Source organism: Anguilla rostrata, chromosome 7 (assembly GCF_018555375.3).
Source record: "Anguilla rostrata isolate EN2019 chromosome 7, ASM1855537v3, whole genome shotgun sequence".
Taxonomy (NCBI): domain Eukaryota; kingdom Metazoa; phylum Chordata; class Actinopteri; order Anguilliformes; family Anguillidae; genus Anguilla; species Anguilla rostrata.
This window is the reverse complement of record NC_057939.1, coordinates 45,638,352-45,653,444: the sequence shown is the minus strand read 5'-3', so window position 1 is coordinate 45,653,444 and position 15,093 is coordinate 45,638,352. Positions and strand designations below refer to the sequence as shown.

Sequence of the window (15,093 nt, the reverse complement as noted above, 5' to 3'; positions counted from 1 at the left end):
TAGCGTCAGCCCATGTGCTGTTTCTATTTCTTTACCCCCTCCCCTCGTACGGAGTACTAGTCCGTGGAGACACTATTCACGTTTTTCGGGGGGGGGGTCGGTTCAGCCAAGGGAATTGTGGGTAGGTTTTCACTGTCTTAGCAGCAGGAGCAGCAGTTTGCAGCGTGACGGATTGAAGCTGGAAGCAAGCGACTGTTTTTTCAGAGGTGAAGCCGCACGCCAAGGACTGCCAGTCCGCTCTGACACGCATACTGATGCGTATCTCGCCATCTGGAAAAACAAGCCTGACCTTTACCGCATATAACCTTCATAACATAACTTTATGTAATGCAGTGCTCATAAGTGTGTTATAACACCTGTCATAACCAGTTATAGAATATTACTGAGTATGACCTATTTTATAACACTCATGTAATGTATGTAGTAATAATTTAGAATAAGTCATTTTGAATCTGTTTCGTAAATTTGCTGTTCTCTTGTTTGACTGTGGCTTTGGACTTTGTTGCTGATAGTTTAAGTAAAATGCTATGATGTTACGATGTTTTAAATCTTATTTTGTCCTTCGCTTTACTTTGGGCTCTTCATAGCCACAGAACACTGCAAATAATTTAAAAAATGAAATGTTATTTTATATATAGATTCGGTTAGTTGAGGTTCTTGGTAGCTTGGAGGCTCAAAAACCTTCTTCCAAGTGTCAAGCCTAAAAATAAACAGAAAAAAACAAAAACACACCGCCACCATTGTGTGAACCCCCCACCACCACCCCATAAGAATGCCTCTGTATTCTCAACAAAAGCTTGCTACTGCTCACATGCCAGAGTTGTGTAGGATTAAGCAGTCTCCTGCTATCTCGCCATCATATGAAATGACAGCTGTAAGCACTCTGTCGCTTATAAAAGGCTTATTAATCTCCATAACGACAGCAGCGGCAGTTTTAACGGAGCGGTTTATGACGTACGAAATGAGGTTCCGCCGTCCTCGGCCGTTGCGTCGGAAAGGATGCGCTGTCGTCCGCGGGGAGCACAGAAGGCACGTGCGGGAGAGATGCTGGGTCTTCACCCCAGAGGTGAGGCGCGGGCCGTTCACCCTGCGGGGAAATTTGGGCACGAGCGAATGTTAATGAATCAAATTGTCGCTGCTCTCCTCTTTCGATTGCTTTTTCCCCTCATTCCATCCATCTGTTTCACTTTCCCCATCTTGATTTTGTCCCTGTGCCTCGACATTGCCCACAATGCACCTGTGCATAACATTTCCCACAGTGCAGTTGCACAGGACCACTGGCAGCGCCTTCAGATTCTGTTCTCGGGGCCTGCTGGTTTGTGCCGGCGTGTGTGTGTGAGAGTCTATGAGAGTCCCCTTATTGGCCAGTACAGTTGCCGCTAGGAACAGCCTCTTCCTTTTTATAATGCCGAAGGTTCACTTTCAGGCTTTATACCCACAATTCATTGCTCCTATGCCACCATTTCACATAATACAGCTGTTTGTTCTGCAAAAAAAGACTCCCAAGACCCGTGTTTGAAAAGCTTTTGCATTACAATAGCTGGCATTCAGTGAGTCTTCACATCTTTCATCGCACTGCCAGACTTTCAGAACACTTCTGCCAGCGTGCTGAATGGGATCAAACTTCAATTTATCAGTTTTCTAAAAGCTTATTGCGCTGCTGCCCGGTCTTCCGGTGTTTTTCTGTTTGTTTTTTTATTTTTTTTTACGTTAAAGTTTGCTGTGGCGGTTAAGTTCGCCGAAGACCTTGGCAGAAATGGCAGCTGTACGTTCGAATCATTCGCCATTGTGAAGCGCACAAAGCCAATATCCTGTTATCATTTTGTCAGTCGGCTGAAATAAGCAGTTCTCCGCCGTTCAATTTGCCTGCCCTCGTGTAAATCTCCTCCCTGTTGGTAACGTTGTGTCATAACACTCATCCGAATTACAGGCCGCGGAGATGATGATATTGATCATAACACACCGAGAACGCTGTGATTAACACTGATGTGGTTTTTATTGCACATTTTATTGTAAATGCACATGGGCGTGAGCGGGAAGTAAATGTCGGAGATTATCCTGTGCAATCTGGCACTTCTGTCTGTTTCAGTCGTAGAATAAAGTGATCTGATTTCTGGGCTCCTGTTTGCCGAGGGGATTTCTCTCTAGTGTAGCCGTGCGCGTCACATGAACTCTGCTACGAGGAAGTAAGCAGTTTGGCTGGAGAAGTTGACGCCGTGAGATCTTTCTCTTTTGCGTAACCTCGTGGTTTTTCTCTACTGCCGAGTGCTCTGCGTTTGCGTAAGCTCGTATGATGTTTCTCTCTCGCCCTGTGGAGTTTTTTTTTTCTTCCCCTCTGATGTTTTTTGACGTCTGAGGTGTTATGGGAAGCGTTTTCATCCAGCAGTTTGTTTTTTTTGCCTAATATGAGGTTTTGGTTCCCAGCTGACATCCGAGTTCAGTCGTTCAGGGTTAGGGTCACTGTCACAGAGCTTCGCCCGTTGACACCTTCATCTCGGCCACAGCCAATCAGCCGGCCCTTCCTGACTGAACTCCATTTTGTTCCTTCCCGTGACGCCGGTGTGTGGGAGTTCCAGAAAAAACAGAGAAAATCAACCTTCTCCAGTGCCATCATTCTCTATTAGACTTCTCTAGACTTTGATAAAGCCCTGTCAAGATTGAAGAAGCTGTGTGCGCATGTTTGTTTGTTTGTGCGTGTGCCTGTGTGCGTGCGTGTGTGCGCGTGCATTGAGCGTGCATATGTGTGTTTGCGTGCGTGTGTGTGTGTGTTAGGCTGAGGTGAGCTTTATTGGGCTGAGTGAGGGCTCCATTAGAGTTTTCTGGCTCTTGCTTCTCCCCGGAGAGAGTCCCTGGAAACGTGTCAAATGGAGCAGGGGAGTCAGCCAGAGTTTACCCTCAGTGTGAGAGAGAAAAAGCGAAGTACAAATAAATGGAGAAAATTCACCTCGCTCCTCAGTGTGGTCCTTTGTCAGATTCGATACAGCATTCTGACTGTATCATCTATATCTTCAAACTGCTACAAAGTGACCAATGAGAAGCAAGGATTTTCGCCCGAGAGGAGAGGCCTACCGAGAGCTTCTGAGCTCCATGAGTTTGGTGAACCATGTCCTCCCTCGTGGCCGTGAGGTGGTCCTGCTCAGAACGCCGCTGCGGTCCTGCCCCAGAAAAGTCCGGAACGGGAGCTGAGACGAAGCTATCCCAGCATCCTCGGCGCAGGGGCCCGCAGTTGTCAGCTGTGGTAATATAGGGCGCCTACCGTCAGGGGATCTCTGAGAACACGCGTCTCGCTAATGCGTTTGTGATGTCAGCTGATCCACTTTAGAAGCTCTTCAAACGTGGAGCTGCATGCTGCATTGGCCTCGGCAAGGGCGGAGCCATCAAGTCCCGGAGCCTGAGTCTCCGCCCACGAAACCGGTGACAGGATTCAGGGGCCAGGCTCCAGTTAGCATTCCACTCCAGAGTAATCAAATGAGGTGTGACAGTGTTATGTGCTCTCTCTCCCTCTATCTCTCTCTCTCTGTCCCCCTCTCGCTCGCTCTCTCCAGGAAGGACCAGAACCTTCTCTCCCCAGTGAACTGCTGGTACCTGCTGCTGAACCAGGTGAGGAGAGAGAGTAAAGACCACGCAACGCTGAGCGACATCTACCTGAACAACGTCATCATGCGCTTCATGCAAATCAGCGAGGACTCCACCCGCCTCCTGAAGAAGGTGAGAGAAACACCTCTGCCCCTAACCCCTCTTTCTCTCTGCCCCTAAACCCTCTCTCTCCCTGCCCCGGTCTGAGTTACTGGGGCTCTGTGAGGGTGGATATTTCCTTCAATAGATCTTATTCATGGTGGAGGAATAAAAAAAAAACAAGCAAAACCAAGTGTCTTGTGATGTCAGTGGTCACTGCCTTGAGGGAAAACAGGAAGAGTTCAGTGTTATTTCCTCTTGCGCTGCTGTCAGTGAGTTCTTCTCTGAGTTACAGGCTGCATGCTGGACTGCCAGCTCCTCACACACAGTGCGATTGCAGGCTCCTCCCACTGCTCGCTGCGCAGTGTCCAGCACGTTCACGGGGCCCAGTGATGGGTCATTACTCACTGTGATTCCTCACGGGAGCGCAGAAAGCTCCTCGGGGAGCTGTAGAGGTTGAATGGGGTGGAGGCCTGTCTGTTAACTAATGTCAGTAATCACGGGAACGCGGTGCCTCATGTCCCGTCTGACGCTCGCCTGTAACAGAAGCGTTGGTGCTGGAGCCCTACAGGCTGAGCTGAGCTGCGCAGTCGCTCTGCAGTCCCCCAGCTGAGCTGCGCAGTCACTGTAGGAGTGCACTTTGTACAAAGCTGAAATCAGTTAGGGACTCAGTTCCATTTCAGGAAAACACGGTAACTGTGCATGAAGGGCATTTTCAAGCTTATTAAATTAATTTAAGTTCATTTCCTGCCTTAATTGAAGTGACACTGAATTGACCCCCCAGTCCCTCCCGGCAGGAATAATTTGACTGCGTTGGGTAACGTCTCTGCACCAAGGATAAGTGACTTGGTTGGACACACCAGCTCCTATGACTGTGTGTTAAAGCTTCTTGTGTTTCCTTCCCTGGTCCGCTGTATGTCTGTTGAAGCATTCTACCTTACAAAATGCGTTGTTCGTTGTTTGTGTTTGCGCCCCCAAAAAATGCAAGGTGCGGCCCTGGAGGAGCCTGCGAATATGGAGACAGATGAGCGGCTTCCGTCTTTATTTAGAAAACGTGCGCATCGGCGAAACCGGTGTACACTGCGGGATTAAATATCTGCAAGGTTCCGCAAAAAACATTTCATAAAAATACACGTGAGGGAAAAAAATGGATAACGCATTTAAAATGAAATAGATTTGTGACACAATTGGCAACTCACAGAAAACTCACTGTTTTTGCTCAATAATCTACACTGTACATGCCATTGATATTCTGACTATGTGAAGCCAGTGTTAATTACTTGACATGTTTGTGTTGAGCCAATATGTGCATTTTTTTTAAATCATCGTGCATATTTGCATGCTGTTTACTGCCTAAGTGGGTAATTTAATTACTTTGGACTGCAAATGGCAAATGAGTCTGTGATAATGTTAACCCAAGGGCTGGGATATTTGGCAGAAACGGTGTTTTCGCTTGGTTTTGTGAGATGGTGGATGTATGGGAGGTCGTACATTATGATTGGCTTTCTGTGTTACAGGCTCTATAGGGTATTTCTGCACAATAAAGTGAGTATTTTTATGTAACTCCATTTTACTTGCACGGTGGAGAGCTTGCTGCCTGCCCCCAAAAAAAAAAAAATCAATAAAACGGATCAAAATCCTGGAACCGAAAGTAATGTGCTCTTGTGTTCTCTGGTGGGATGAAAATGCGTCTTTTTGTAACTGCCAGAAAGTCACCAGAGTAAGGTATGGGGGAGGAAAAAAAAACATTAAATTGAGTTTGGAAATTTGCAAATTTGCCTTGGGGGTTAGCATGTAGATTTTATGTTCAAACAGTTATGATCGTACCACACATTTAGTTTTCATTATTTATACAGCCGCCTTTGTACCCCGTTCCAGTGTTTAATTTATGTACTGTAAGCTGCAGTCCAGTAAGTTTTTTTTTTTTTTTTTTTTTAAATCGCAGAGTGAGTCTTTTTATTTTTTATTTTTTTCGAGAGCTTAAAAGCTTTAACTGAAGAGTTCAGATTGACCTGTTAGAGGTGCTCTGTTTTCACATGTTGTGATTGATTAAATACAGTTTATGTTGAATAGTAGTGAACTACTTGTTGGGGGTTCTCCAAATGTTTTCATTTTTCAAACACCCTAAAATGTCCACCATGTGGTTTCAACTGCGCTCTCAAACTGACAGGGTTCCGTGTTTATCCAGATGCTAGTATAGGCTGTATTCAAGAGGCCATTTGACACAAGTAGATGGAAATGTGTTTAAATCACGCTGTTGTCCTGGCCTGGATGTGTAGAAGTTTAGTACGATGTAAATAATGACTCATGTTGATTCGTTGGCATTATTAAATATGAAAGTGTTTACAAAATAGGGAATATAATTGCCCCTTTTGCTGGGGACTAGTTTGAGGAACCCCTGTTCTATAACACTCATTACGAATCACATCTCATCACATTGAATGTTTTATTTTATTTTATTTTGTTTTCAATCGGTTGGCATGGACCCTTGGTTCCATCGCAGTGTTGGATTTAATTGCCTGAGTAGATGAACGCTTCATTTTGATCACACTGTGGACCGTTTACTGCCTCTGCGTCGTTAAGTTCATTACCAGGGTCTGCTGTATGTCACACCGTGAGGCTCGGGTTTGTGGGGCATAATATTTACGGTTATATCGAGGCATTTAGCAGATGCTATTATCTGGAGCCACTTTCCGCACACAAGCCATTTATACAGCTGGATTTTTACTGAAGTTACAAATTCAGGATGAGGTCAAGGGTACAATGGCAAAGCCACACCTGGGATTTGTTTCAGGCGCAGGTTCCTAACCCCTATACTGCTCTGATTGCGATTGGCTGGGCTGTATCTCAGCAACACAGGAGTAAAATCAACCCTTTTTACTTGAGGCTGATTGATGTGAGAGCCAGTAATAAATTGCCTCCCTTAACCCCGCCCTTTTGGGGCTCCATTTAAGGGGGTGGGGCAGGTAAGTGCTGCGGCCCCTACTAACATGGTATGAAATTTATGGGAATTTAGCCAGTAAATTATCATTACGCGAACAGGCGCGTAAATTTAACGTCGCCAGGGGAGGCCAGCAGCCACTGATTTTACTCCTTCCGAATGGACAGTTACTGGGTGATGAGGTACATGGCCACCGTTGGCGATAGTTTCCACAAGGCCATATAGGCCACGATTCCTGCCGGTCCTGTTTTTGTGAGACGTTCATTCACTGTGGTCAGTGATTTCCCTGATTATCATTATGTGTCCACCGTGGTCATGTGACCATATTGTTTTTTGCCAATGCAATGGGGGGCCCCCCCATAACCCGGCTGCACCTGTCCTGTACCTTCCGGGACCTTTGGAGTGGGCGTTTAATTGAGCTTTTTGGAAGGCGTCCCGGTCTCTCCGGTGAGAACCGCTGACGGTTTGTTGGAGCTGAGAAAGGACCGTTGCTCCGTCTTCAGAACGAGAGCGGTGCTGACATTTATTCCCCCGAGGAGCGCACGGCTCAGCTTTCCCCGGGTTCTACACAGACGCAGAAAAGGAAGTGGGTTTTTTTCTTCTTCTTTTGCACAGGGTTACAAGCACACTTTTCAAAGGGGGAGGTGGGGGTCCTTTTTGAAGATCCCTGAAAGCTTTAGTAAGTTGCCAATAATGTTCTCACGGCAATTGGGTGAAAGGGAGTAATCAGGCAGGTTCGGGGGTATAATGAAGTAACACTGGGTAATGGTGCGATTTAAGCTAATTAAGACATCGTGCTAACGTGCTGCTTTGTACCGATTTACTTGTATGCATTGCAGAATGGAAAGTAGTGCTCTTTCTGAATATTGCAGTTGTTTGTTTTTTTTTGCCAATGGGGAATTGTGGTTGAAAGAACAGCAGGGAGTGCTGGTTACACCGTTCAACTAATCTAACATGCCAATCAGCTGAATAATCTCTCTCTCGCAGAGAAAGCCAGGCCGTGAGTGTTTTGTCCTGGCTTTGTTGTAACTCCATTTTGGGTGTTTTGAAGATACTGAAGAGCAGCCAGCAGCAAAGGTTAAATGGCAATGGAGGTTTTAATCACCGGGGGAATTACGCTCTCGTTCAAGGCACAAATGAGGCATCTCTCCCCGCGTATCTGTGTCCTTTATAAAGAAAGCTGGAAGGCCTCATACTTCCATCGGCTCTCCAGCCGATTCCCCTGTTCCAAATTGAACTAGGCGAGTGTGCTTGTTCATCCTTGGCCTCCACACACAGATGGGTGTGCAGTGCACCGACCTTCCGTCCTCAAGTCAGGGGTTCATAGTGCTGTTAGCCAATGCAAAAGGTTTCCATAGCATTTCTGCTATATTTTTCATTTAAAAAAAAAAAGAAGAAAGTATTTACTTTTCTATTCTGGCCTTCTCACAACAGAATGTTCCACAGCACAATGTTCCGCAACGGACAACCAATGGAGAGCAGGCTATTGTGGAAGCGAAATCGCTGTCCTTTTTTTAGGTTCCGTGGCAGATCACGCCAGGAGAGCGTGCGTGCCCCAACACCCCGACCCCTACCCCCGCGCTCCGCCCTTGCGTCGTCCTGTGGTCCTGTCGGAAAGCCGCTGGAGGCGGGCCGCGGAGGGAACTAAAGTAGGACGCGCAGTCAGCACCTGCTCCTCCCCGCGGAGTGGCGGTGGGATTGGGGCCGGGTCTCAGCGGCAGAGAGAGAGGGATGAAGCGCGTTAATACCCAGCATGCCGAGCTGGGACGTCCAGCTGGAGAGCCGCAGCTCCGCAGAGCCTGGCTGACTGAAATAGCTTCTGGTGTCGGTGCGATGCAAACTAAGATAGTGTGCGTCTCAGCACCACTTACCTGCACAGCCAGGTCCTTGGTTCAAGTTGTACTTGTTCCTGGTGCCTTTTGTGTTTAACTGATGCCAATCCTGGAGGGGCGAGGTACCTCCCCCCTCCATCCGTTTGGTCCACATCAGGGGTCAGGATTGATTCTCCGAGCCCTGTAATGAGACGATGCCAGGAAAGGCCTGCAGAATGAGATTAGTGCTGAAGTAACTGGGTTAGAGAGAAGTGGGGATGGTGTGAGATGGACTGGCTCCTGCGAGTTCTCTGGGCTCCACACTGCTCTGGATACGTATGTAAGCCAGAATAGGCCGCTCTGCTTCCACATACTGCTGGATACGTAATTTAGCACACAGCTGTCCTGTCAGTCAAAGTTACAATCAGTTTGTCTCCTTTCTTTCACCAAAACTGAATCACCCTGCATAATTAGTATATTATCTTGGGTGTTTGTGGCGGTTACAGTATTCTCAAATTTTGATGAAACACTTGATTTAATTCTTCATATAACATCACATTGTGTTTCAGCTTGCTCACAAACAATTTTTGGATGTTAAAAAGGGATATTCATTCCCCGCACATACCAGCTGTCTCCATTGAGCCGTTTTACTGGCCTGATTATTAATTTATCCTTTCTTTCCTTCCCTTTCAGAGTAAGGATATAGCCTTTCAGCTCCAGGAGGACTTGATGAAGGTGCTAAACGAGCTCTACACTGTAAGTGCGTCTTCATTTCTTCCTTTCTTTACACAGTATGACAGATATACTCAGAGCAACCGAGGAAGTCCTTTTTCCACTTCAGCTCAGTATAGATAATAGGATCGCACCAGGCACTCAACTCCTGTGTTACTGTGCATCTCTCTGTCGTTTCCGGTTAAGCAGAGGAGGTTGTGGTAATTGTTGCCACAATGGATGTTCTGTGCTGTTATCCTTGACCTTTGTGAGTTTTTATGAGATGTGTCAAACTAGGACGTCTGTTAGTCACCGAGGTGACAGAAGGTTCAGTATTGAGATACAGAGCTGAGTATCTGGGGAGTTTAGAGAATCTGTGACCGCATCGCTGAACCAAAGTGTCGCTGCCATGGATACTGTAACAGCAGGTTCTGGCAACCGCATACGGAGCGCCCAGGGAAGAGCGGTTGCCAGATCCGGCACCTCGCCAGCTTCTCAGACGCGATTTATGAGATCGATCCTGAAACGTTGACCTCAGCTGATGCACGGCTGTCGGATTCCTAGACTTAAAGACCTCCGATTTGTTCAGAAACGAGAAATTACTCCCAGGATACATAAAATCAGCTGAAACCAGCCACAGAGGTGCGTGCGGTGGGTGTTATTCACCCCGTCCTGGTTCACACCTGAACACGGACCATGTTCGGGGGGGGGGGGGGTGTGCAGGGGGAGTAGGAGGGGTACCCCGTAAATCTGAGGGGTGCTTCTGGGCGCTTTCACAGATCTGTGACCTTGCCGGAGTCTGATACCTAAGCTACCAATCAATACTTAATTTCCGGGCCTTGATTGCTGTTTCTGGGCTTTGCTGCGACGCCCAAGGACAAAGCAGATCGCGCGTTCGTCCCGGGCGAAGCTAATCACATGTAAATGCGCCGCCAGGTCTCGGAGATTTTATGCCCGGCGTGTCTTACAGACTGCACCCCCCCTCCCCCCCCCACACACACACACACACACACACACACACCTGCCTAAACCCCTGATTTATGGCGCGTAATGTACGGCAGGTATTAATCTTTTGCCGGCTGGTGCGGCGTGGCGGGCGTTCTGGAGCGGGTTCTTGCCGTAAAGGGCGGCACCTCACCGCCGCACGCGGCGTTTGGCTCTGCTTGCCAAACGCGCGTCTTTCTGTTCTGTCTTTCAGTCAGTGCACCTTGCCACGGTTTATGACCTTGAATCCAGGAGTGGGCATGCTTGTTTAGGTTTGTGTGCGTGTCTGAGAGGCTGTGTGTGTGTGTGTTTGTGTGTGGATGTATGTCTGATTGTGTGAGAGAGTGCACGTTGGTGTGTGTTTGTGCACGTGTGCTAGTCTGCGTGTGTGTCTGTCATGTCTTTTGCTGGGTTGTGTGTTTCTAATGCAGCGCATTATCCAGCTAGCACTCGGCTTCGTTCATACCGCTAGATATTTACTGAAGCAGTTCTGGCTAAGCCCCTTTGCTCAAGGATACTCCGACTGGTAATTGAACCTGCAGCCTCCAAGTTACGATCCCAGTTCCCTAACCGCAATACTCCACTGTCATCAGTATTTTTATAGCACCTTTATAGCACAAACTGAAGGTGCTCCACAGCGAAAGGAGGGAGCTTCTCTTCCCCACCCGGGTCACGGGCGGCAGCCATTTTGTGGCACAACTCTAAGTACACATCAGCTGAAGTGGAGGGGGAGGGGAGGGGGAATAATTAAGCCAATTAAACAGGAATGAAATTAGCTTGCTGAGAGGAACTCGTCCTCTTGCCATGCTTCAGGGATGTATTCTGTGAGTCTGTTTCTTTTTTGCGGAAGAAAATGACTGATTTGGGGGATAGGAAGGTTGGGGGGGGGGGGGTGTTATTTTTCCCCAGCTGCCACCCCACCCACGCCGACGAAGTTACAGCTTACATTCGCTGTTCCCTCCGCTCCAGGTGCAGCTGGTGATAAAAAAACCGAACTTCTTACTTTTGTTACCTGTCGTGTCGGCGCCTTAGTCACTTCCTGTGTACGTGGGAGTCGTTTTTAAAATGAATGTGGGGCCTCGTGTCTTGGCTGTGACTCAGAAGAGGGGTACGCGTGTTCACCAGCGCGTTGTCCAGGAGGTAGTGCGTGTCTGGAGCGGTCGAAGTGACTTTGACGAGAGCTGGGCTGTCGCTGAACACCCCCCGCTCGTACAGAGCCGTGTGACGTGGACGCACTTTCGCCCTGGCCTCTTTCCGAATCGCCCCCATGAGCACGCCACAGTCCGCAGCTCGGTCACCAATTATTTTAAACTTAAAAGGCTAAGTGTGGGAGGGGCCTTGTGGGGGGTCGTCTGCCAGTGGCTTAGCCTTGTATTTCTGTCTAGCGCTGCTCGGCGGGTTTCCGTTCTCTCTCTGTGGTCACAGAGGCAGCAGATTGGCTATTTGTGGCTGATCTAAGGTCCCTCAGTGTCCTATTAAATAGCGAGTGTTATTGCGATTTCAGTAAAATCTCCCTCTGTCGTAGTTATTCCAACCAAATGCTGAATGTACATCACTGGTTAATGAGCCTGGTGCAGTGCCTTAAACGCCGCTGTAATTAACTGGTTCTGGAGCTCGTACGAGGAAGAGGAAGTGTAGCTCTGGTGTCCAGTGGCTTCCTTTCATGGCACCCGGCCGCTAATTGGTCTCCGAGTCGGCGGATGAAAAGCTGCCCTTGTTTGCGCGCGGTTCAAAGCCGAGGCCCCGGGGGCCCCCCCGTGAACCCTGACCTCTGACCTCTGACCTCTGAACCCCCGCGCAGGTGATGAAGACCTACCACATGTACCACACGGAGAGCATGAGCGCCGAGTGCAAGCTGAAGGAGGCGGAGAAGCAGGAGGAGAGGCAGATCGGCCGCTCCGGCGACCCCGTCTTCCACCTCCGCATGGAGGACAAGAACCAGAGGCGCGGCACCGTCAAGAAGATCGAGAAGATGAAGGAGAAGGTTGATCTTTTTTTTAAATAATTATAATAACAATAGTAATGTTTAGAGGTGGGGGAGTAGCAGGGCAGTAGCATCATGTGAAGGTGTTTATTTTGTCTCTTTCCAGTGTATTATTTTTTTATTTTTTTTAAATCTCAGTATCAGTTAAATACAGTTGGCACAGCTATTGTGTCAAAGTTAGTTTATCAGTTGGCCATGGGAACTCCTGTAACATTAACTGGGTAGTTACGAGGGTGGAAATATGAGTTGGAATGTAGCAGTTTGAGCCAGTTCAGGTTTTATATGAAGCAGGTGGGTCCTGCTACTTGTCTGGGTTGTGCTCAGAGCTCTGTCCTGCTGCTAGTAAAACCTGGAACAGCTCAAACCGCCACGCACCGGGAGCCTTGCTTCCACCGCTGTCAAATGTCATTAATTCGGCTCCTACGTCCAGCTCCACCCAGTCAGATCCGCGTTGACGTGGGAGTCCGGAATCCCGGCACTCATCAACTGGTCAGCCCGCCCCCCGGCCCGCCGCCGTTCTGGAAACCAAAACCATAAATATTACCACCGGTCTGAGTTACTCACCGGAAAAAAGGCCCGGAATCCCGCTTCGGAAATCAGCAGGGCTCGCTTTGTGACGGAGCGATTAAAAGCCACGTCGGGGTAGTTTTTTTTGGGGGGGAGGCTTCCTGGAGTGCGGTCAGAGAGCTGAAATGTGGAAGTGGGTCCGTGAGTCAGCGTCCGTGGGTCAGTCGTCTCCGCTCCGGCCCACGGGACAGGAAGCAGACGAACGCTCCGCGCGGCGTCCGCGATTGAGGAACCGAAAACAGGAAAGCGAGATTTTACGGAGTCAGCCTTTTTTTAAACGTGCATTTTATAAATAGTACTGCGTGTTTAAAAAAAATGTTTTTTTTAAATAGTTTGTTTCTGTCTTACTCACTCCATATTTAAATTCTGCTGCAGTATATTGGGAAGCCTGAGGAAGTATATTACGGCTGCCATCTTGACTGACACAAAAGCACCCTTAGCTATCAATAGATTGTTTTCCCTCTTTTATTAAATTTCTAAACATTTCTCTCTCTTTCTCTCCCCCTTTCTGTCCCTTTCTCTCCCCGTCTCTCTCTCTCTCTCTCTCCTGACCTCTCCTCTCTCTCCCTCCCTTTCCCTCTCTCTCTTTCTTCCTCTCCCTCTCTCTGTCTTTCATCAGCGCCAGGCCAAGTACTCTGAGAACAAGCTGAAGTCGATGAAAGCCCGTAACGAGTATCTCCTGACGCTGGAAGCCACAAACTCCTCCGTGTTCAAGTATTACATACACGACCTGTCTGACTTAATTGACGTGAGTACAAAAAAAAAAAAAAAAAACACAGATTTTTAATCAGAGGAAAGCTGAAGCTGAAGGACACGCTCTTGGTTTTATTTTCCTGTGAAACTGACAACTCAAAATATAAATTTTTTTCTCTGTGGCCTGGAAATATGACAGCTCTTCCCGTGAATATACGCCGTTTCCCTCATTACTGTCTCGTTAAAGGGTTCTTTACGATGCTTCCTGTCTGCGGCTTTGCAGATCACGGGACGCACGCTCGCCACATTGCCCTGCGTCTGCTTTTTGTGGTGCGAAGCTGTGTAATTAAAACCCGTTTATTTTTACACGGTGTGGAGTCAGCAGAACGGTCAACTGTTGGGCTGCTTTTGTCCGTTGTGTCAATCTGGTGTGAGTAGTGTGTGAGTAACGCGAGTATCGTGCGAGTAGTTTAACTCTGCGTATTCTCTCCTACAAAATTATGCTGGGTTTCTCCATCCTCGCGTTCGCCACCTAATTAAACCTCTGTGGAGGTTATCAGGAAGCAGTGGAGATAAGATAAATTGGATGGTCTTAAAGGTCAGGTTGGTGGGAGATGAGGCTTTTATTCTGACAGGAGTTAAAGGCCCCTGACCTTTGTGCTTTGTTTTGAGAGAAAAACGAAAACTGCCTCTGGAGGAGACACTTTAGGGTTGTCCTGCGCAAAGCCCGACCAAAAATAAAAAGGGAATCTGACCACAGGGAGGTTTTACCTGCCAAGACGTGAGTTTCTACGGTCATGGTGGACACTAGGGGCCCGGTGTCTAATCCTGGGTATACCGGTGCTCACGGTGGCTGGCTGTCCCGCCCGGCGATGCCTAAATTTGTGTCGTTTCACCCAGGAAAGGGAGGGTTTTGGACAGTGGTGTTGTCCTCAAGCGCTGGTTTTGGGTGGTACTCTTTGCTGTGTTTTAGTGTTCTAGAAAGACGTTCTAGACCAGGAACCTGTTTTTTGGGTGACTCCGCCCTGTCCTGTCGCGTCTCCCGCGGGTCGTTCATACGCGAGCTTCGAGAATCGCGACGCTCGGCCAGAACGCGCGGGAGAGCGCTGTTTGGCGGTTTCGCAGGCCGCTTCCTGGAAAAAAAACGATTCCTCCGAGAAGCTGCTCGCGGTGTTATTCGCCCTCCTCGGGAAATAGAACGAGCGCTCGCATTGATCCCGTTACCTGGGAAACGGGGGAAGAGAGCAGCGCTCTGCAGCTGTTCGGTGGCCTCGCGCAGCCCAGGAAGGAAACGGACTCAAACTTTCGCGATGCGCCGTCTCTGTAACCCCCCCCCCCCTCTGTACCTCCGACAGCGATTACACGCTTGTTTTAGCTTCAGCTGTTGTTTTCGCTGCGCAGTCCACTGTGTGTGTCAGCGGGAGGTTGTAACCTGTAAGGAACGGGATGTTTTTGTGTGTTTCTCAGTTACACTTTACCTCAGATATGCGCTATGAAGCCTGAATAAGGCTGTCGTACGCATGACATTACACCCGTGAAGTGTCTTAACACTTGCGATGAATGCAGATGTTTTAATGTATTGTATGGCATTTTTATATTGTATTTTACAAAACTGATTAAAAATTTCTTGAATTGAATTATCCTTGCATACTCTATTACAGTGCTATTGTACGGTACTTTATACTGCTAAGACTAGTTATGATGATTTATGAACTGGTGTTATGTCC

At 48.2% G+C, this 15,093-nt stretch overlaps 1 protein-coding gene across 3 annotated transcripts in view; it reads left to right on the top strand.

Annotated features, from left to right (window-relative positions):
- LOC135259831 (SLIT-ROBO Rho GTPase-activating protein 1-like) overlaps positions 1–15,093 on the top strand; it is a 68,557-nt gene that overhangs the window by 30,860 nt on the left and 22,604 nt on the right. For all 3 annotated transcript variants that reach the window (XM_064344658.1, XM_064344657.1, XM_064344656.1), the window contains exons 4-7: positions 3,546–3,708; positions 9,121–9,183; positions 11,924–12,106; positions 13,293–13,421. In XM_064344658.1, coding sequence (XP_064200728.1) covers positions 3,546–3,708; positions 9,121–9,183; positions 11,924–12,106; positions 13,293–13,421 — 538 coding nt within the window. The remainder of the gene's footprint in view (positions 1–3,545; positions 3,709–9,120; positions 9,184–11,923; positions 12,107–13,292; positions 13,422–15,093) is intronic.